This window comes from Scylla paramamosain, chromosome 5, assembly GCF_035594125.1.
Source record: "Scylla paramamosain isolate STU-SP2022 chromosome 5, ASM3559412v1, whole genome shotgun sequence".
NCBI lineage: Eukaryota > Metazoa > Arthropoda > Malacostraca > Decapoda > Portunidae > Scylla > Scylla paramamosain.
In genome coordinates this window covers 6792346-6816155 of record NC_087155.1, presented here as the reverse complement: position 1 = coordinate 6816155, position 23810 = coordinate 6792346, and the positions used below count along the sequence as shown (strand labels likewise).

General features: G+C 36.5%; 1 protein-coding gene and 1 long non-coding RNA gene across 5 annotated transcripts in view; one reads left to right on the top strand and one right to left on the bottom strand.

The window, feature by feature from the left end:
* The window catches only part of LOC135100469 (uncharacterized), a 30182-nt gene extending 9057 nt beyond the window's left edge, over positions 1-21125 (top strand). The window contains exons 2-6 of one of the 2 annotated variants that reach the window (XR_010268720.1): positions 4677-4755; positions 5206-5434; positions 7225-7374; positions 18130-18285; positions 19848-21125. This is a non-coding gene — a long non-coding RNA (uncharacterized LOC135100469). Of the gene's footprint in view, positions 1-4676; positions 4756-5191; positions 5435-7224; positions 7375-18129; positions 18286-19847 lie in introns of both variants that reach the window. The other variant, XR_010268719.1, reaches the window with a different exon arrangement.
* LOC135100468 (intraflagellar transport protein 88 homolog) lies at positions 1978-23651 on the bottom strand. 3 transcript variants are annotated; one of them, XM_064003397.1, is made up of 17 exons: positions 23366-23651; positions 22047-22214; positions 18595-18675; positions 18120-18262; positions 17501-17696; positions 15108-15325; positions 14165-14396; positions 13160-13317; positions 12188-12374; positions 11800-11986; positions 10214-10361; positions 9600-9711; positions 9064-9298; positions 8172-8313; positions 7259-7345; positions 2992-3113; positions 1978-2729 (listed from the first exon to the last, which is right to left on the bottom strand). In XM_064003397.1, the coding sequence occupies exons 2-17, from the start codon at positions 22191-22193 to the stop codon at positions 2608-2610; spliced, it is 2517 nt and encodes an 838-aa protein (XP_063859467.1). In that variant the 5' UTR covers positions 22194-22214; positions 23366-23651; the 3' UTR covers positions 1978-2607. The 3 variants fall into 3 exon arrangements, with proteins under 3 accessions (XP_063859467.1, XP_063859468.1, XP_063859469.1); XM_064003398.1 differs by lacking the exon at positions 23366-23651 and adding an exon at positions 22406-22662; XM_064003399.1 differs by lacking the exon at positions 7259-7345.
* Positions 23652-23810: the final 159 nt, after the last annotated feature.

Here is a 23810-nt window from a genome sequence, read left to right as displayed (position 1 = left end):
CACCTACAGCAGGACTGGAGTGCCAGCAGACAGGATACCAAGATTTAAGCGAAATCTGAAATTGTATATTAGTCTTGTTCTTTTTTAAATATTGTTAATTTGCTTTTTGTCTTTTTGCACTTCTATATTGCATCCTTAATTAGCCAACCCTTTGTTGTTGCCCTTTGCTGTTGTCTTGTTTTCTTTTTTTCTGGTTGGAGGATGGAAGTTTGGTGGGGGATCCAAGACCCTTATCAAGGTAAAGATCAAGGAAAAGACCTAATGAACCCCCTTACCTGAACGTAAAACTGCCTGATGTTAGTTAGTATTCTTTATAAGAACAACTTGCTTTAATCCGATTATGCCGCAAAATTTTCATCCTTGCATCTCTTCATTACTGGGAATTTTTAGATTATTATTTTTTTCTTTTTTAGATTTTATGAATAAACTGGATTAGAGGAAAAATATATGTAACTATTTTTGTGAGGAAGCTGGTTCCTGTAAGATCCGTGATTGATTGGTGTTATGTTGTGCGTCGTTTCCATAGAGTTTTCATGTCAATCGGGAACTGAAGCAGGACCACGTTTTGCCACGCACCTCAGCCCCTCCACGTCTCACCTTGGCACGTTTTGCTCACACGAGGGAAGTGAGCTGCAGCGATGTCCATCCACGGAACGTCATCTCGTTTTGTGAAGTCCATGTTGCCCACTGAATTTAAAGTAACAAACAACGACTGGGAGGTTTAAAGTCATTACTCTAACTTTGGATAATCCTTTTGGCTCTGTTTTCTGGGGGACTGGATCAATGCGTCTTTTTCCCTGCCTTTCTGTAGCCTTTGGCAAGACCCTCTTACATAAAGAAAACTGTCAATTACAGTGATAGCATATTAGCAAAGGTAAAACATGGTGGGAAGGAACCACCATGAACAATGATGATATACGCCCTCGTATTGGACTCTCTCTCTCTCTCTCTCTCTCCAGAATGATCAATGACGATATTAGAGCTACGAGTGTCATGTCTCCCCCTTCCCTCAGATTCGTTCTCTCTACGTGCATGTTCTATTTTCAACTGCTTATTGGTAATAAGGAAAAAAAAAATATATGGATGATTTACATGTTTTTTTTTTTTAACTTTTGAATCATCACAAGCAATAGATCTGAGAGAGAGAGAGAGAGAGAGAGAGAGAGAGAGAGAGAGAGAGAGAGAGAGAGAGAGAGAGAGAGAGAGAGAGAGATGTAAAAGAAAATGAAAGTTTGCATGCAAGTGAGCCTTCAGTGTAAAAAAAAAGAGTGGAACACCTCACATAATTGTACACAGATGAGAAAGGCATGATATGATTACATGAAAAATTGAAAAAGTCACATTTTTTTTTTTATGTAGGAAGGACACTGGCCAAGGGCAACAAAAATCTAATAAAAAAAAATGCCCACTGAAATGCCAGTCCCTTAAAAGGGTCAAAGGAGTGGTCAAAAATTGATGAATAAGTGTCTTGAAACCTCCCTCTTGAAGGAATTCAAGTCATAGAAAAGTGGAAATACAGAAGCAGGCAGGGAGTTCCAGAGTTTACCAGAGAAAGGGATGAATGATTGAGAATACTGGTTAACTCTTGCATTAGAGAGGTGGACAGAATAGGGGTGAGAGAAAGAAGAAAGTCTTGTGCAGCGAGGTCGCGGAAGGAGGGGGAGGCATGCAGTTAGCAATATCGGAAGAGCAGTTAGCATGAAAATAGTGGTAGAAGACAGCTAGATATGTAACATTGCAGCGGTGAGAGAGAGGCTGAAGACAGTCAGATAAGATACAGATAAGGTACTGTCGAGACATTTATGATAGTGTCCTTTTTTAAATGTGAAAGCTCTACAAGAGGCTCTAGATATTTTAAAAAATTATGATGACAATGATAATGGTGATGGTGATGGTGATGACAGATAAACAATGATTTCACTGGCATCAGTCCACTTTCACTTAAGCAGGTAATTGCAGTTTTAGCAAAGTACTACATAAACTTGGGTTGATAAATATGTATTTCTTGAGATACAGATGATAGAATAATAGTCCACATTCATGATACAGTATACAGTGGGATTCAATGTTAAAATTCTAAAGACTCCATTCAAGCATTATTTTGTAAGCCACTATAGTTTAGATCAGATCTAGAAAATAAACATAGCATCCTGAAATTCATGTGTGTACTTCTAGTGTGTGTGTGTGTGTGTGTGTGTGTGTGTGTGTGTGTGTGTGTGTGTGTGTGTGTGTGTGTGTGTGTGTGTGTGTGTGTGTGTGTGTGTGTGTGTGATTTTGCCGACAGTGAGAATAAGTTTTTATAATTATTAATAGTATTGTTCCATGCATGATAATTAATGTATGGGTCAACCAAGTCTAATCACTCAGGTACATTACCTCAATATTTTAAGCCTAGCACCAGGTATTTTTGGCTTGAGAAAGTTGTTGTTTATAGCAAAACAAGAGTCAGATTATATGACAACTTATCCTAGGCAAGTTCTGACTGAAACTGTGCATGGCCTTTCAATAGATAAAAATATCTCTGAAAAATATAAATATATAACAGTCTCCTGGATTGATTTTATGGTCACAAAGACAGGTACATTTTCATCCTCTTTAGAAAAAGAGTTACTCAGGTAAAAGATCATCTCCAATGTCATCATCAGCAAATTCATCCTCATCTTGTTTGCGGCGAAGGCTCGTCTTTGGCCGCTCTTGAAGTGGTCCAAGAGGGTCAACATAGCTGCTGTCTGTGAAATCATAATGCTGTTTGTTATCACATATTCTGTTTTGTTTGTAAGTGATGCCAAGTACCATTATAAATTTGTAATAAATGGTAAACTCTTTATAAAACCAGCAAACTCAATGTGTGGTACAGTGTATTACTTCATGTTGAGTGGATCTGTATAATACAATTCCATGCATAAAAGTAAGAAAGACAGCTCCATGTACAAACAACTAAACAACTGTAGACTCAAAAAGTCATATGGTAGAAGTGAACATTTTACATACCAACTTCTTTGTTGGATGGAATGTAAGGTTCAGTCTCATCCAGGTCATTAAGAGAGAGGCGAGTTGACCTTCCACCACTGAGTGCAGAGCCAGGAATGCTGCGGGCACTTTTTGCACTTGGTCTGAAAAACAGTTAAAAAATTACTATAAATTATGTAATACTGTAATATACAACTCTTAGTGCTAAGAAAATGTCAAAACTATGCCTAAGTTTACAAAACTATATGTTGTTAATATTATCAACTTTATGAATTCTTATGATACACAAATGTGTGTACAACAATTTACATCTTATGATAGCACTCTCAGTGAAAAAGTGAACATGAATTTAGGTAAGCTCAACACAGAAGAATGAAAAGAATCTGAAAAATAGACAGGAATGTTTGGTAGGTAAAGAAAATAAAGAATGCAATTAACCTAAAAAGAGAAGTATAAGTTAGGACAACTGAGAAGAAAGCTTTTTATATAGTAAATATGCTGATGATACCACCCTGCACTTTTCCATGTCTTTTCATAGACGTCCAACCCTTCAGGAGGTAAACATATCACGCAGGGAAGCCACAGAACACCTGTCTTCTGATCTTTCTAAAATTTCTGATTGGGGCAGAGCAAACTTGGTATTGTTCAATGCCTCAAAAACTCAATTCCTCCATCTATCAACTCGACACAATCTTCCAGACAACTATCCCCTCTTCTTCAATGACACTCAACTGTCCCCCTCTTCTACACTGAACATCCTCGGTCTGTCCTTTACTTATAATCTGAACTGGAAACTTCACATCTCATCTCTAGCTAAAACAGCTTCTATGAAGTTAGGTGTTCTGAGACGTCTCCGCCAGTTTCTCTCACCCCCCCAGCTGCTAACTCTGTACAAGGGCCTTATCTGTCCATGTATGGAGTATGCTTCACATGTCTGGGGGGGTTCCACTCATACTGCTCTTCTAGACAGGGTGGAATCAAAAGCTTTTCGTCTCATACACTCCTCTCCTCTAACTGACTGTCTTCAGCCCCTCTCTCACCGCCGCAATGTTGCATATCTAGCTGTCTTCTACTGCTATTTTCATGCCAACTGCTCTTCTGATCTTGCTAACTGCATGCCTCCCCTCCTTCCGCGGCCTCACTGCACAAGACTTTCTTCTTTCTCTCACCCCTATTCTGTCCATCTCTCTAACGCAAGAGTTAACCAGTATTTTCAATCATTCATCCCTTTCTCTGGTAAACTCTGGAACTCCTTGCCTGTTTCTGTATTTCCACCTTCCTATGACTTGAATTCCTTCAAGAGGGAGGTTTCAAGACACTTATCCACCAATTTTTGACCACTGCTTTGACCCTTTTAAGGGACTGGCATTTCAGTGGGCATTTTTTTTATTAGATTTTTGTTGCCCTTGGCCAGTATCCTTCCTACGTAAAAAAAAAAAAAAAAAATCTGTTATCTAAACAAGCATTAACTATAAAACATTATTTCAAACAGTATATTTCATCAAAAAATTTCATGAGGTAACACTTTCTTTCTATTATGGAAAATTAAAAAAGATTCTAACTAGCATGTATGCCAAAAATGAAGCCTTGTAATATAGTGGAGAGTGTTCATATCACAAATAAAGTGTTTCAGATTTAGATCCTCACTGGATGGAGACAATGTGGCCCTGTCTCTCAAAATGCTGAAACCCTTGTATACTTTTCAGAGAATAGGGAGAGACATAAGCTGATGAAGTGAAGCCAAGCAGACTGACAGGAACAGAAAATTAGTACTCCTCCCCTCCTGTAAGCATGTGTAATCCTGTATCCATAAGTGTGTGTATGTGTGTGTGTGTAATAATAATAATAATAATAATAATAATAATAATAATAATAATAATAATAATAATAATAATAATAATAATAATAATAATAAATGGTTTATTATTTAGGCAGTTAACAAACTGAAAATGTACATAGAGGGGTGGAAAAATACTTAACATTAATCCTAAAGGTAAGTCTAATCTAGAAGGGACTATTGATTGATGGCTCGCACCATGGTGGGAATCGCACTGAGTCTGTACCAGTCCATGCACGGCGCCTTTAGGGGCATTGTGTGTGTGTGTGTGTGTGTGTGTGTGTGTGTGTGTGTGTGTGTGTGTGTGTGTGTGTGTGTGTGTGTGTGTGTGTGTGTGTGTGTGTGTGCCATTCACCTACAATTATTTGCTGGTCACCCAACCAGCTGTTCCCCTACAGAAAGAGCTCAGACCTCATAGTGACTGATCTTTGGGTAGGACTGAGACCACTCACACACCACACACCAGGACAGCGAGGCCACAGCTCCTTGGCTTACATCCCATACCTATTTGCTGCTGGGGAAACAGGGGCTACACATTAAGTGGCTCACCCATTTGCCTCACCATCCCTGAGACTTGAATCTGAGCCCTCTCAGTTGAGCCAAGTGTGCTGACCACCATACTGCATGGTGTGTAGAGTATTTACGTACCTAGTTGTATTTACCTAGTTGTATTGTACAGGGCACGAGTCAAGGCTCATTTTGTCCTGTCTCCATAACCATATTTATCCAGTTTCTCTTTAAACATGTGTATATTGTTTACCACAACCACCTCTTCCTTCAAATCACTCCAGACTTCAATAGTTTGATATGGGAAGCTGTATTTCTTGATGTCACTCGAACATCCACTCTACTTTATTTTCTTCCCATGCTCCCTCGACTGTCTCTTTCCCTCCTCCATCTGTGGTACCAAGTCATTTCTGTCTATTTTTTCTATATTGTTTACTAATTTGTACATTATTATCAGGTCTCCTCTTTCTCTTCTCTCTTGTAGTGTTGGTAATCCCATCTCTTCAAGTCTTTCTTCATACTCATAAATTAAATCTTTCAATTCTGGTATCATCTTTGTTGCTATCCTATGTATTCTTTCCAGTTTTCGTATATCTTTTTTTCTACGTATTCCAATTTAGCTTATATCATGCTTGTTATAATTTTTCATAATTTCTTTATCTAAATAGTTAAATGCCACCCTAATGTTTGTTAACAAGCTGTACATAGAGCTGAATATTCTGTTTATGTGCCTTTCAGGTGATAGTATCCTGGATCATAACTCCCAAATCTTTTTCTTCAATACTTTTCATTATTATTTCTTCTCCCATTTTGTAATTCCATGAAGGTCTCTTTTTACTTTTTCTTATTTCCAACACATGGCATTTTCTGGCATTAAATTCTAATTTTCATCTTTGGCTCCATGCATGTATCTTGTTAATATCCTTTTGTGACTCCTTGCAGTCATTTTCATCCTTTATTATTTTAATTATTTTGCATCAACAGTGAAAAGGTTTATATAACTATTTAGATTCTCTGTCATATCATTTACTCATATATAAAACATAATAGGTGCCAACACAGATCCTTGTGGTACCCCACTTGTCACTTTGCACCTACTTGAATTAGTGTCTCTGATTACTGTTCTCATTTCCCTCCCTTGTAAATAATCATCCATCCATCTCAATGTTGCTTCCTTTAGTCCTTCATTCTCTAACTTCCACATAAGACTTTTGTGAGGAACTTTATCAAATGCTTTTTTGAGATCCAGGTATATTGCATTGACCCATCCATCCCTCTCTTGCACTCTTTCTATTACTCTCGTATAAAAGCTCAGTAGATTTGTGAAACAGGATCTTCCTTTCCTGAATCCAAATTGCTTTTCTGTAATTATCTTTTCATCTTCTAAATATTGCACCCATCTATTTTTAATTACTATTTCACAAATCTTACTTACAATACTTGTTGGTGACACTAGTCTGTAATTTAATGGTTCCATTTCATTTCCCCCTTTGTATATTGGGACTATGTTAGCTCTTTCCCATTCCCTTGGTACTTTTCCTTCTTTCAATGAGCTGTTGATTATAATCCCATATGGGTTCCTCCATTTGTTCTCTGCATTCTTTTAATATCCATCAGTTTACTTGATCTGGTCTCATAGCTTTTCTAACATCCAGCTCTTCCAACAGTTTCTTGATTTCTTGTCTCTTTACTTGTATCTCCTGTAATCCCTTATTCTGTGATACCACTTTTGGTGCCACAAAATCTGTTTCCAGTGTGTGTGTGTGTGTGTGTGTGTGTGTGTGTGTTTTGGGTCATTGCTATGATAGACAGACCAGAAATGGACTAGACAATGGTAATAGAAAATGCATACACATCAAAACACTGCATATAACTACACAAAGCAAGGATAACCATGATGTTTGTTTCAGTGAATAAAACTCAGCAACTCAGGGAAAGCTTTACCTGCTGCCTGGGCTTTTTGGAGGTAAAACCCCTGCCTCCTCATGACTCGAGATAGCCGAGCCGCTGCGAGAGGCACGAGAGGAGGATCTGAGGGGATCCAGGAACACATGCTCAAGGTAGGAAGCTGTGAACTAGGTATACATGTGCTGGCCACATGGTTCAAGTGTAACAAAATATGCTACAAGGTGATACTGTACATATAAATACCCATGTAGTAAGCATCAGTGATATCACAAGTGTTGAAGGATTTTACATTTTGCTGTCATACTGATATACTAAATTATTACACTACTGATAATGACATTGAAAAGGTGTCACTAAAGAAGTCAGAACATGTGACTTTCATCAAATAGTGAAGGTCAAACTATGTACATACATGTACTTGCTACAGATGATGCTACTTAATATAAATAGGTTAAGCTGTACTTCCTCCTTGCAATTATGAAAAGTTAAAGATTTGAAATGTGAGAGTTGAATATACATGATGAACAGGTGTGTTCTTTTAACTCAGGAATGTCTTCGGTGAGTTTTTATTTCATTCTTTTTAATTATTACTTTTTTTACCAGTAGAACTTTTTCCTAAAGCAAACAGTGGTTCAGCTACTCCCTTGAAACATTACTGAACCTAAATATTTCTAAATTAAATTTGATCATCATATGTTTGATATAATAGCAGATGATATCTTAATTTTCCCTTTAAATTTATGAGATAGGTACTTTTGTCATAAGACCATGCAAGCGTTTGGTTACCATATTTTTGATTCTTGACACAACTCTACATTGTTCTGTATAACATAACAATCCAACACTGATTATGCAGTATCTTAATACTTATGATGAATATTACAAGTGAAACACAAAGAGTGGTCATCTACTTTGTGAAGACACTAACATACATGAAGGAACCACTTGCCTGCGTGATCCTGGCCGTGACCCACTAGTGGCCCTTATGTCTCTCTGCTCCTGGACTCTTTCTACTTTCTTCAGTTCCAGAGCATATTCTGTGGCCTCCTTGAGACCCAGGTCGCTACTCAGTCTTATGAGTAGTTTGAGACCTAATAACAAAAATGAAAATTCAGTAACCATTGCCCATTTTTCAAGCAGCAAACTTAGATTAATTATATACCAAAATTAAAATTAATTCAAGCCATTATGTGTAAGTCATTCAAACTATCCATCAGACATAATAAATAGGAAGAGATCTTACATGGTATTCCTTTAAGTGAAAAATTAATTTTGACAATATAAATGTACTTCATACAAAAAAAATTGTCATATTATTGAAGAGAGGTACAAGAATTTCTAACACTATCTTATATATCTTGGGAATTAACATTCTAGTATCTTAATAGATAAAAGTTCTCCGTAACTATAAGGAGATGGAGGGCAACAATAAAGAAAGAAAGAGAGGATAATGACGAGTCAAACCATGAGAAAAGTTATGAAGCATCAAAAGTTGAAGATGTTACAAGTTGTGACAACAGAGAGAGAGAGAGAGAGAGAGAGAGAGAGAGAGAGAGAGAGAGAGAGAGAGAGAGAGAGAGAGAGAGAGAGAGAGAGAGAGAGAGAGAGAGAGAGAGAGATTATAAAATTCAACCAAAGTTTAGGACAAGAAAGATCTTTCATATCCTCTCTTCAGGTGTTGTTTTACATTTTATCAACAAATTCTTATTCATTAATTTAGTCATCACTTTCGTTAGCTTTCTTTTTAATTTATGCAATGATTGATCAGATTCCCTATTGAAATTTTATAGTAGTACAATGCTTTCGTAAAAGTTTAAGCTCCTACAAACATTTCTACTCACATTCAACATTCTCAGGAAACCGTCGATTGATCTGCTTGTATGTCTGAAGTGCCTGCTGGTAGTTCCCCGAACGGCGGTGACAAGCAGCAACCATAAGTTGCCACTTTGGTTCATCTGGCTGCATGAGTGCTGCTCGCTCAAAGTAACTGATAGCCTTCTCTGCCACCTGGTGCTCAATAAAGTATGAACCCAGCCAATCTATGACCTCCAAGTTGCTTGGGAAGTAGCGATACGACTGTGGGAATTATGACAGATCTTATATATATATATATATATATATATATATATATATATATATATATATATATATATATATATATATATATATATATATATATATATATATATATATATATATCTGTGTGTGTGTGTGTGTGTGTGTGTGTGTGTGTGTGTGTGTGTGTGTGTGTGTGTGTGTGTGTGTGTGTGTGTGTGTGTGTGTGTACTAAAATGTGCATAACAGGAATAAATATGTGAGACAAATAAAACCCATACTATATTTTTATAAAAACTCCACTTTTGCCAAACAAACATACATCAAAATAATATTGGTAAGCTTGCTGCTTGTCTCCCTCTGAGTCAAAGATCTGGCCCAGGCGCTGATGAATGTGTGGGTCAGTGGGCACCAGCCCCAGCAGCTGCAGGTACCTGGGGAAGGTAGTGAACTTTGTTCATCTTGAATGAATACAGGTGCTTATTATGTTCTCAACTGTCTAATAGCAGAATAAATAGAGAAAAGCAATATGCAACTCATCTACTTCTATGCACCTTTTCCTTTTTTCAGTGAAAAATATATGTACATATGTATATTATGATCAAAATTTGTTAGGTCAATATTTACAGATACATTACTGAAGTGCATGCATCAAAAGAGAGATTCTCATGGCAATATGCAGAATAATAATTGTGAAGATGTACTTTCATATCTATTTGAATACATAAATAGGTAGATGAAGACAAAGAATAAACAATTAAGAATGAAGGATACTATAAGCACAAATATTTCATATAGGCAGAAGCTTTAAAAAAAAACTTATATCATGCTACAAACACAATAATCTCTTGTTAACACATAAATCTATAATGTGCACACAAAGTTGAGATGGGTTTCATAGAGTGGATGGGGAAACAGGAGCAATGAATGACGCACCATTCAGAGGCCTGGTCATTGTCCAGCAGCAGCTGGTAGAGATGGGCAATCTGGTACACAACAGGAGGGTAGTTACGCACAATAGCATGCATCTTCAGGAGAGAATCTAAGGCCTCTTCATAATTACCTAATTTCTTGTTAGTTAATCCTGCAAAAAAAAATTCATAGTCACAAAAATAATAATAATGATGAAAAATAGAAAAAATAAAAATAGATAAATACAGTGGAACCTCGGTTACTGAACAGCTTCCTTTTTCAAACAAATCGGTTTTTGAACAAAATTTTGAACTCATAATTGTTTAAGTTGCCTAACCATTATTCCATTCTCAAAGCAAAAGTTGTCGTTTATATAGTTCATATAGTTTTTATAAATATATCCTTCATTTTTATGTATTTGGATGAGAGAGTTTGTAAGACAGTAATTCAGTCTTTGAAATAGTTCAATGTGATTCTGTTGAAGAGCCTCAATGTAAAAAAACAGTTTTAGGTGGTAAGAAGTAATACTGAGCCACCTGTGGCCCTTTCGGTGACCCACACCTAGACAACTGCATTTTTGCAGCAGTTTTTCCCAGCAGCAAGATGACTAAGTGTTATGATCACCTTCATTTTGGCAGTAAGGGAGTTGGCCCTCTCTGAGTCACTCTGTAAAGCTTCCCTTATTAGATAGGCATAGTCTAAACAGTATCTTCTGATGAGTTCTGTGCCACTAAGTTCATTCAATACATCCTTTCTCAATAAATAATTTCTGAGCTGGAGAAGTGGAATGGCCATCATGGCAGTGTCTGTCATAAGCCACTAAGACAGGGTAGACAGATGTCTGAGAACAGATTAGTCCATATTACATTGAGTCATATGGAAAAAAATAGTTTTGGTTTCCTAACATTTCGGATTTTGAGCGGCATTCAGGAACGAATTAAGTTTGAGAACCGAAGTTCCACTGTATACAATATAATTGTTCACTATAACCTTTATTACAAGAAGTTTTAAGGATCTTATTATATGAAGGTTAAATATGTGATGCAAACCTTGTGAGAATTTCATATTACTTGATTATAAGATGAAAGAAAAATATGGGTAATAAAAATCGGTGATTAAAATTGCAGTTATCTCCTTGATAATTTTTGCTTCTTGGTTACATTCAAAGGAAGACAGGTGATGAAAGTGTAATTGAATGGATTGCAAATGGGAAGTACCTCAGACTTATGAGAATGGTGATAGTTTAGTGAATTTAAATACCAAAAGAGGACTGCTGTCAGTAACCATCACGCTGATTCCTGTACACCGCACAGATAGCTATGGGAAAGGGACTGCAATAAGATATACCAGATGCTAAGGCAGTTGACAGTTCTGTTTTAGTAATCAGAAGAATTCCTGTGATATATTTTCTTTCTCCCAAATGAAAGGATAGATCACACAAGAATAATAATAAAATAAATGAAACACTGCATACTGTGGACAAAAATGTATTAAAATTTAAGAGAAACACTAGAAAATGTAGATGATAAAGTAGTGAAAGATATGTGTAGGGTATTACAATTAAAATGCTTAGAGATTGTTGGAATTATTGCTGAATGCTCTTAACTTACCGAGATTATATAAAGCTTCTACACAGGAGGCGTCAATATCTAAGGCGGCAATATAGTGTTCTCGGGCCTTCTCATAATCTTCTCGTTTATAGCAGCAATTTCCAAGGTTCACAAGGGCAGCATCATTGTAACCATTAGCATCTCGTGCCATCTGGGCATAGTTGTCTGCCAAGTCTGTTTCATTTTGCTGTTTGAAAAATATATGGTTCCTTCAGCTGAGAAAATTCATAGATATAAAGTCATAAGTAACTTTCTTGCTATAGCATGCTGATTTTCAGTGAAAGATAATGTGAAATATTTCTTGGTTTGTCATCATCCAGAAAGAAGAATGGCAACACAGAGATTCTAGAAGCAGACTCAGATGAGTATGCTAACCAAAAACACTTACCAGGAAATAGAGGAAAGAAAGATTAGTTGCTGCTGTACTAGCTACTTTGGTCTCCTTCTTCTCAAACATCTTTAAAGTCTCAACTGCATCCTTGAAATTTTTCTGCCTCAGGTACATGACAGCTTTATTGATCTCCAAGTCATTGGCCAGGTCAGCATACTGGGAGTTTTTGATTGCATCGACACACCTATCCAGTATCAATAAGGGAAGCTTTCATTATATTAGTGCAGTGTCCCCTTCTGGACACTCCATAGTAAAATTGAGACTCATTTAAAGTTGGAATAAGTCTTTAGCCATGAGGGGCCTTAGTTTGGTATTGAATCCCTAACCAGGAGATCAAAGGCAAATGCCTTAGATGTCAGCTGATGACCATAACAATCATCAAATTGTAAGATAAATTTTGGAGTCTTTGTATTCCTAGTCACTACATGACTTTTTCCCACCACTTAGATCAATTTCTGGTATTTCAGTTTCCTATTAGACTTCATTTTCTTTTATGATGAGTTTCTTCTGTGACATATTACACCTTATACTATTATGATAAAGTATCATATATTACTTTAACAGGAATCCTTACTAGTGCTGCTAATGTAATTCCCTGCTTTGGGCACTTTATCAAAACACTAAGAAACTGATCTAAAGGTGAGATAAATCTTTAACCAAGAGAAGCTAGGGATAAAATCCCTGACCAGCAGGTCAAAGGACACTGCCTTAGATGTCAGAACCATGATTGTCATGTCCCAAGATCATTTTAGGATCTTAAATTTGTACTCCTGGTCACTACAGCAGATCCATTGGAAAAAAAGTTATGTAAGACAAAAAAAACTAATTATTTAAGTATTTCAAAGGATCACATGTAAAATACTGTACAATAAATCACTATGCACAGCAAACAAAATCTAATAAAAAGCAGTACAATTAGAAAAGCAAAGAGTACAATTTACATATTTAGCATTCAGCATGATACCTCACCAGTTGTAGCCAGCACTGAATGTGCTCTCAATCACAGGGGAGATTAGCTTGGCAGCAGTCAGTATGGAACGCTCTGCTTCTTGCTTCATCTGCCGCTCCATCTTTCGCAGAGGATCATTGCGGATCACTTCCAAAATAAGGTTAGCTTGTGTATCATCCTGAAACATAAGTTGTGCTTGGCAACACTTTCTAAAGACTGCTTCCTGCAGCATGCAAGATTCTGAGGTTCAAGAATAAAGAAAAATCTAGCAGCAATAGATTATAGTATAACTAACTGAAATCAGACTCACATTTCATGTGTAAATGCACAATAATTTTTGAAAATTGTAATTTCACAAATCTTTAAAATGAAAACTAATTTGATAACCTGAGTTATTTTAGGCATCGGGGATAATTAGAAATAAATAAAATAACAATGAAATATCCCCTCTGACGTAATATATAGCTGTAATCATTCACATTTCCATTTTAACAACATCACCAGTCAAAACGGTCAATGCCACAGTTTCTAAATATAACCCTTTACTTTTGTATCTCTCCTTACATTTTACAATATTATTTTCTACTGCCATACCTATTTTCAGTAACTATATCAAGAAAATGGATATTAAATACCTATATACTATTCCTAAGTTTTCTCTGAACATCTCTCTCAACTCACTTTTCTCATGGTTATCAATCCTATTCATAGCAGATATAGCAGCACAAACTTGACATGTTGTGGGTGTTTCATCTTAGTAAATACAGCACTAAGTCTACAGAATCTCTAGTAACTTTCTACAGTTTCTGTTGTGCTTTCTGATGCATCTGTTCTGCCACCCTGCCATCCTCCCAGTGTCATCACCATGCCAGAAAACTTTCCACTCATTCCATCCCTCCCCATACTCCTTCCTTTTCTCATATTACATATGAAGTCTTCCTCTTATACTTGCAGTACATTTGTCTCATACTGGTATATGAATTCTCTGTCAAATAATTCTCTTGAAGTGATTAAGCACAACTTACTGATGTTGCTGTGTATTTCTCATCATCATCAATATCCAGCTGACATTCCAGCAAGCGCAGAAATCCCTTTTTCATTCTTTCTTTGTCTCCAAGAGCATAATAAGCTGTAACCAAGTCCAGGCCTGTTTTAAAGTTGGCCTCTTCTTGCATGATGTACTCAAAGCTTGTACAAGCCTCAGAGTACTGCCCCATGCGCACAAACACCAAGCCAATATTGTGCATTATTTTGATCCTGAAAGTAATGAATAACTGCATCAAAAGTCTATCTTCATTATGTTAATTTATTATTATCATGTATACAATTTTTTTCTGATGTTTAGGAAATATATCCCAGAATCCAGACAGTCAGCGCTTAATTATATAAGCAAGAATAAAAGCAAGGAAAAGAACAAGATAATAATGATTTCTGAGAATAGAAAATAGGAAATATATGAATATGATGTAAATAAGATGGATGGTGTGGAAAGTGAAAATGTATATAGAAGATCTGATATAATTTTCAAATGAAAAGGAGTGAATTGTGAAGAGGTAGAGACAATTCAATGCAACACCTTCAGATGACTAACATCTTTATGTGTTTAAATCACAGAAACAGAAGAGGAGAAAGGAGATAACAAGGAGGATATGCAAAAGTGCAGTGGATGCTATAGGTGTGAAAAAAAGTAGTGTTGAAACACCTGAGGGAGAAGTAGGATGGGAGGTTGACAGGAATTAAGTGTTCATGAGTGGAATACATTGATAGGAGCAAATGGAGACTCTTGTATTATGGCTGTCCCCTTGAGAGAGAGTTCCAAGAAAAGCACATCAGTGTTGATTAGATTAAAAGTTCTGGGTAGAATTTTTTTTTAAACAGAGTTAAAGCATGTGACTTCACCGAGAATTGTTTGCAACAACTGATGAAATACCACATCTATATGAGTAAAATATTTTTGGCAATACATACCTCATGCTCTTGTGAGTGTTGGGAACCTGGTCAAGTGCCATTCGGTAAAACTTAATGGCCTTGCTGTACTGCCCCATCTTGTAGTGGATGTTGCCCATGTTGACTCGCAGTCGACCTGAGTTGTTAAACATGCGATCTTTTGTGATGACTTGGTAAGTGTTGAGGGCCTCAGTGTACATGTCATTAGCAGCATACTGGTTTGCTAAGTTGAAGAGGACCTGTCAAGGAGAAAATATGAAAGTACGTACTGTATAAGTTATATACGTATCAGAAATGCTTATTTAAATAATGCCATAAATGTAGCATTAATAAACACTGCCCTCTGAAATGCAATGAATATTCATTGTGGTGCTGAAAGATTTTATGCTCATACTAAGTATCAACACTCTTTACTCAGCTTTGTATTACAGTTTTCTTTTTTCTTTTTACGTATATTTACCTAATTGTATTGTACAGGCCACAAGCCAAAGCTCATTTTGTGCTGTCTCCATAACCTTATTTATCCAGTTTCTCTTTAAACATGTGTACACTCTTTGCCGCAACCACCTCTTCCTTCAAATCTTTCCAGATTTCAATAGTACCATACAGGAAGCTGCATTTCTTGATGTCACTTTAACATCCACTCTTCTTTATTTTCTTCCCATGCCCCCTCGTCCATCTCTCTCCCTCTTCCATCTATGGTACCAAGTCTTTTCTGTCTATTCTTTCTGTATTGTTTACTAATTTGTACATTGTTATCAAGTCTCCTCTTTCTCTTCTCTCTTGTAGTGTTGGTAAACCCATCTCTTCAAGTCTTTCTTCATAGTTTAAGTCTTTCAGTTCTGGTACCATCTTTGTTGCTATCCTCTGTATTCTTTGCAGTTTCTGTATATCTTTTTTTTCTTTGTGGAGACCAAACTACTGCTGCTTCTTCCAATTTAGGATGTACCATGCTTATTATAATTTTCTTCATCATTTCTTTATCTGATTAGTTAAATGCCACCTTAACATTTGTTAACAAGCTGCATGTAAAGCTGAATATCCTGTTTATGTGTCTCTCAAGTGATTGTGTGTCTTGAATCATTACTCCCAAATCTTTTTCCTCATTACTTTTTGTTATTATTTCTCCTCCCATTTTGTACTTCCATGAAGGTCTCTTTTCACTTTTTTCCTGTTTCCAACACTTGGCATTTTCTGACATTAAATTCTAGTTTCCATCTTTGGCTCCATGCATGTATCTTGTCAATATATTTTTGTAACTCCTTGCAGTCTTTTTCATCCTTTATTATTTTCATTATTTTTGCATCATCAGCAAAAAGGTTTATATAACTTCTTTTTTTTTTTTTTTGTGTGTGTGTGTGTGTGTATTTACCTAGTTTACCTAGTTGTGATTTACAGGAGGGGAGTAATCTCATAGTATCCCAACTCTGTGTGTCTACCTAGTTGTGAGATACAGGAAAAGAGCTATATTTAGGCTCATGCTGTCCTGTCTTTATATTTCTTAGCATCTAACTTTGCCTTAAATTCATGAATTGTTTTTGCATACACAATTTCTTCATTGAGTACATTCCAAACTGTTATACATGTATGTGGAAAGCTATATTTCTGGAGATCTCTTCTGTATGTGCTCTTTTTCAGTTTCTTGCTACACCCTCTTCTATCACTTAAATCCCTGGTCATTAAATCTTCTCTATCAATCTTCTCCATTCCCTCTTGGATTCTGTATATTGTTATTAGGTCTCCTTTCTGCCTTCTTTCTTCCAGTGTTGTTAGCCCTAATTCTTTTTCTTTCTTCATATGGGAGATTGCTCAGTCTTTTTGTTGCAGCTCTCTGTTTTCTTTCCAGCTTTCTGATTTTTTTTCTTCAGTCTTGGTGACCACACAAACATTGTATATTCCAGTCTTGGTTGTATCATCGATGGTATCAGTGAGTATGCGTGTGTGTATTCTTTAAATGTTAAATATATGCAACTGGGTAATGTTATATGTATTTTGTCATATGTTTCATTCTTACTTTCAGCTATATTTCTCTTCAAATATATTGTTCAGTGTTTATTTTTTTTTTACTTTCAGCAATATTCATCTTTGTTTATACATTGGGTATGCTTCAGTACCTACTATATCACCTCCTGCAAATCTGAGTATGGATGTATTATTATAGAGTGGCATAAAACTGCCCAGTCTTTATATATTTTAATGGTTTCCTTCACTACTATACAAATTCTTAATTGTAGCTTAAGTTGCCATGGTATATATTAAATTCCATTATCAGTATGTATATGTTCTCTTACATGAAAATTTCTGAAAATGGAATACTTTATACTCGTATACAGTCTTTTTGGCTGAATCCTGCTTCCTGTAGATTTGTGATGATTATTGCCTCACCACATCACATGAGAATAGGCAACACTCACTGAGAAAGTAAGATCTAGGTTGTGGCCATCAGACAGGCCTGCCTGCTCCCGCTGTCTGATAAGAGAACGCTCCTTGCTGGAAGCTTCCTTGGCTCGATCAAGAGCCAGCCTTATCTCCCCACGTGAGGCTGCTAAGCATGATTCTTCAATGAGTCCCATCACCCTTCGTTCCAGGGATTTGATTTTCTCTTCAGGGCTGGAACAATGATAAATAATTAATTTCATTACAGCATCCTTTTCCTTGCAAACATTCTTTCAGTGAGGCAGAAAGTTTGCAGAACTGAGTGAATAGCAGCTGATTACATGAAAAGATGTAAGAGAGAAAGAGAAGAGAGAATTACTTTATTTGTGCTCTTTTCATCTTGTTGTATCCTATGCCATATGCCTTTGAGGTAAATAACCATCATACTCGTAACTTCTTTATCATGTTTAACTCCATGTCTATAACAATAGTAGCAGTATATAAAAATAACTTTAAACTGCAGTCTGAAATGCAACAGGATAAATTAAATCAGTCTTCAAGTCTACATTGTTCTGTTTATGTTCTCCTGGTGGGATACTAAATATTTCTAGTCTGAAACTATGTTGGTCATAACAGACTATGTACATCTGTTCATACCTTTCCTCAGTTTTAGAAATGAGTGGAGGAGCTGGGCCTTTGCTGGCCTGGTTGAGAGGATCAAAGGCACTTCCTTGGGAGGTGTAGCCAGTGCCTCGCATGCTAGTCATGGGTCTTCGTAACCCATCACTGGAACCACCCGTCTGCCCCACAAATTATAAATAAGGTAAAGTATACAGGAAACCCTGAAGATAAGCAAAGTCAGAGACTAAATATCTTATACATATTATCATTCATGTGGAGCAAAGATGATTTATGATTGTGTCATGAGGAAACAGGTTGAGTTGGTATGACAGAATGTGGATGATGGTAATTTGAGAGACTGTTGACTGGGTAGAGATGAATGATAATCAATGGTCAGATTAGGAAAATAAATAAATAAATGAATAAAACATCTGAGTCAAAACTAATGAATGTTGAATGACTGACTGAAAAAATGGAGGATGTTAAAAGGTCTACAGACAGAAAGACTTACTCCAGGTCCCTGTTGAACTGTTCCAAGACGAGGGCCAGCACCTGTCAGCCGCATGGCTGTGCCTGGTGTGCGGCTCTGTGTCTGTCAATGGAGGGATTAAGTGATAAGTCAAAATCATATATTATACACTTGGGCCTGTAGGATAGCAGAATGATAATCAAATCCACAAGAGACAAAATACAAGCTAGCAAGTCATCAAAAATTATTGAAAAGAGGAAAACTAGTAACATCCAACAATAAAGTATGAAAAGCTTAAAGGAACTAAAAATTAAAATATAAATGTAAAACAGAGAACAAGAGCTTTACATAGTAAGAAAATAAAGGCATACCTTGAACTATGAGGAAGAGGAAATTACAAAAAAGAGGGATGAGGTGATCAAGATAGCAGCATTGTATAGAAAATTGCACTGTAGTAATAAACACAATGAAATGCCAATGTAGATTTAGCGAACAATGAAATAACTGGCATCAACACAAGTCAAATAAAGGAAATAATAAAAAATAAATAGGAACAAAGCAGAAAGTAAACATGGTTTTCACTGACCAAATGAAAAAATTGCACAAAATTTCATAAAAATAAACTTGCTATATTTTTTGCAAGAAGACTTGCAACTTTGCTTAATACTAAGAACTTTTTAGAAATACAAGAAAGGAAACATTTAAGACCTGAAAAAAAAATGTAAATAGGATTAGTAAATAGGATTAGGACAATATTTCAAATTCAGACAAACCATAAATATTCTATAGAAATTAAATGTTCAAATAACCATGTTTATGCTAATAATGTACTGGAAAATATACAGAATACACTAAACCATCATATATAGCTTTCATAAATTATGAAAAGGCTTTTGGCTCAATGGAACCTCACCAATTATGAAAACATTCCGAAAACACAGGAAGGAGGAAACATGTGAAGGTATTATTAGATTCACAAGGATATCACTAGCAGCCACTGTAAAGCTATATGTAGAGGAGAAACTCCAATTGAAGGAAGGAGTTATACAAGGTGCACTTCTGGGCTGTTCAATGAAGTGTTATAAGTAGATAAGAATGTAATAAAAAAAATGAATAAATAAAAAAAATAATAATATATATATATATATATATATATATATATATATATATATATATATATATATATATATATATATATATATATATATATATATATATATATATATATATACTGGAAGAGATAAGAGTTAGGACAACTGGAGATTTACCTACGTAAATAATCTCATATTCACCAGATCAGATGAGTGGATCTACAAATGAACACCAGCAGACGAAATTACAGTTCCACACAGAAAGTCATTAAGACAAAAAGATGAACATGGGGAAAATAAATCTGATGTTTGAGACCTGCTTATAAGGTAGGCCTATTCATAGAGAGAGAGGGAAGTACAGGGAGAGGGGAGAGCTCCAACAACTCTACCATATTCCTTTTCCATTGAGATCGGGGCTGTCCCAGCAATGCAAAATGCAGGTCACTAAAGACTCTGGAGATTTTGTGTATTGCTGCAATGTAGGTTGGGAGGGGGCTCGTGGTGACAGTCATATTACTGTAGGTTTGTGAGGATGCCATAAGGCTGATGAATGGTGAATGGTTTTTGTTGCCGTTTCCAGTGTAGAGCACAGAGATTGAGGTAGTGAACTTGTGAGGATGAGAAGTGAGTCGTGAGGGTGGAGATGATAATGTTTACACTAAAAGATGCTGACCTATAGGATAAGGCCATAATGAAAACCTTATGGTGGTTGGGCACTGAGGGGGCTCACAACACTCCCAACAGTAAAGTCTACGTTTTATAGGGAGATCGTCGCCACCACACACAGACCTGCGTTCTGCACTTCCGTTACCCACGCTCATTCAAAGATCCCAATAAGTAAGTGTGCAGTAGATACAGCGTAATAGCACATACAATAAGTAATACTAGGAAGCTGGAAACTAGTAATAAAAATGTGACAGGAAGACAAATCAATATGCTTATAGAGTTAAGTGTTCAATTTGTATGATTGCAGGCTTGACCAGACTCAGAATAAACTCTACTGTGTGCAGTGTTGGGGCTTATTACACCTGTTACACCGAGCAGTGCCATCAGGCTGCAACAGTTTTCAATCACATTATTTTTTATTTCTTCATTGAAGGCAGGGCAGCTGAGAGAATTGAAATGTGCTGGTGCAGGAATAGTTTAGGGCCCCCACCCCTGCAGCCAGTAGGTAAAGAGATGCAACCCCTCCCAAGATCTAATGGGTCCTCCATAGACCCCATGGGCCCCGGGGCAATGCACTGGCTGACACCCCCCACCCTCACCCCGTGTGCCTGATTGAAAGCATCACAAAGCTGATCACAAGATGGGAAGAAAGGATGTCACTGAATGAGGAACCCTGCTCATATTCTGATTGCCATAAAATAAATACTAAATAAATAAATGAATAAATAAATAAAGAGATCAATTAGTCAGACAACAACAACAACAACAACAACAACAACAACAATAGTAATAATAATAATAATAATAATAATAATAATAATAATTATTATTATTATTATTATTATTATTATTATTATTATTATTATCATTATTATTATTATTATTACTTTATTATTATAAATAGATAAATTCATAATTGATAGCAATCATTCAGTTCCTTCACTAATCTCCAGTATGTCACAATTGCACATTTCGTGCATGTCATTTTTAAAGACGCACATGAATCATCAAATTTAATTATCAGTCCTTTTACGTGCCGACCAGGAAAATTATCGCGTGGTGCCACCTACGTACCTTAGGCCTACAACAGGTTTATAATTTTCTTTCTATGATAGAGGTACTTTCGAAGGAAATGTTCACTACTGCCTTGTTTTGATTATAAAATTACATACTCCAATCTTGAAATAAATGCGTTTTAGTTCCTTACACGTGTTTCACACTTTCTGTAAACCTATAGGTGATGGAGAAAAAATGGGTATTGGTTGACTAATTTTGCAATAAATGAGGAAATAAATAAACATGTGAAATTGGGTTAAGACCCGAGATTTTTCATACGTATCATAAAGACTTAAGAGAGGGTAAATATTTTGAGAAAACCAAGCCTCCCCTGGTTCACTGAATGTAGACAATGCCCACAGTCAATTACTACTACTGCTAGTAGTAGTAGTAGTAGTATTTATCGTCGTTGTTGTTTTGTTGTTAGTACTGGTGGTGTGTTGTTTACGAAAACGTCTCTGATTATAACTGAAACAATAAATTCAAATTGTATTGTTTTGTATTAGCCTATATACCAAGGTCGGTTCACTTAGGACTCTTCGTGAGTTAGAATTTCCTTCATGAATACCTTGCTCACCTCATCAAAAATATTTGATAAACATATGAAAACACTTAAGGCTTATATACCGCAAATACTGAACATAATCCAATATTTATATTCGCCTGCAATGTTCAACCAACCGGGGGACGGCGGCCATGGCTAGTGCGGACAGCCTCCTGAAAGCCTGGGTCACTCTGTAGATGGCGTGTGTCAAGTGCCGGGTGCACCGTGTCGAACCCAGAGTAAAGGTCGTCGTCGTCTTCTACAGCGAAGCGTAAGGTGTCCATCTCAGAGATAGTGGATCAGCTCTGTAAAAATCAGCAGTTAACAGTTTAGTAAGCAATAATAAAAGCAGTGGTTATTTATTTATTTATTTTTTTTTACTTAATTGCGACTCTCGCCCTCAAAGCATGATGATATGATATTTCATATCCTCTCGTGGTGTAGAATGTCAATCAGTAAATTAATATATCTCATTTTCTCTGTCATCAGCACATACCATGGAAGGAGCCTCGCAATCCCCAGTTTGACGACCACTGTTCTAAAGTCTTTGAATAAAACGTATTCACATGTCCGTGTAGGCACAAATGTGATCCATTAATGAAATCCATTTTAAGTAAACCAGTCAACAGAAAATTTCGTGAACTGTAGTAAAGAAGAAGAAAAAAAAAAAAAAACACGGGAGGGTCGCCGCTCACTTCATAAAGCGAGAAATTTAGCATGGCAAAAAAAAAAAAAAAAGAAGAAGAAGAAGAAAACTGGAAAGACAAATGACAAATATTAATCAGAGTAGGACATGAATAATGACAGTGAAAGACATGATGGCATGATAAAATAATCGTCTATACAAAATACAGTAGTAAAAGCAGAATTTTATAATTTTATTAGTTTATCACTTGATTATATCATTTTAAGTTCCGCAACGAGCAACATTTTTTGTTTAATTAGTCTTTCATTAACAACGCATGCTATTGTTGCAACAAGTGCCAACACAAAAGCAGCACTACACAGACGAAACCATGCAGTGAAAGAGGTGATTGTGTGCATAAAGGGCATACGAATGCCGCATTCCTGTCAGAAAAACACGAGGGAGCCGTCGATCTCCATGGCAACGCTGATGGCGATTTGTTTGGGGACCATCGGCTAGAACTGCATGAAACTTTATTGTGTACTTTGTATGTAGGTAATATAGAGGTGAAACTGAGATATGGACTGTTTCTCTGGAGCTTAACAAAGACTATATATAACAACGCGTGGGCAGAGACGCGACAGCATGCTTACAGCTCCCTTCCTGGTATGTTTTTATGTTTCAAAAATGCTGCTAACAAAGCCTCATTCATTACCTCAAGCGTCATCTTGAATCACTATGTCGTCATTTACCAACGCCAATGTTTTAGTCATACAATAAATATACAAGTATCATTCGATTCACCTAATTTTCGAACCGTGATAGTAGTACCTGTGGGTGGAGCGTGAGGGTGGTGGTACACAGGCAGGAGACACAAAGTACTCCCTTATGCTGGGACGCGAAGTGGTTTGTACTACAGAAAGGTGTAACGCACGTAAAATTCAGCCACACGAATACATGGCACTACAGCGTGTACGATTTTTTACAAGAGGCACTACAGCTGCTTTTACTCAGCAAGTGACATCCCTCGTCAGTCGTCACGGCTTATGTGGTGCCAGTGAGGGAAAAAGTCTCTTACCGCCAGGTAAGTCACGTCTGAAGAACATTTATGTAATGAGCAACATTTCCTATCCATCCTTGTATAGTTAAATATTACATTTCATTAGATAAAGATAAGGATAGATCTAATGAATCTCGCTCCCCGAATGATTCCTCTTTCTCCAGTGGGCATCTCCGCCATCCCCAAGACATCTCCCTTTTATGAGTGCGGTCTTCC

Coding starts and splice junctions, on each gene's coding strand:
- LOC135100468 (XM_064003397.1), bottom strand. CDS start 22,193: ATGGACACCTTACGCTTCGCTGTAGAAGACGACGACGACCTTTACTCT. Junction 17,697..18,119: donor ATTTCTAAAACTGAGGAAAG/GTATGAACAGAT, acceptor TCATTGTTCCAG/CCCTGAAGAGAAAATCAAAT. Junction 9,712..10,213: donor AATGACCAGGCCTCTGAATG/GTGCGTCATTCA, acceptor TACCTTCCCCAG/GTACCTGCAGCTGCTGGGGC.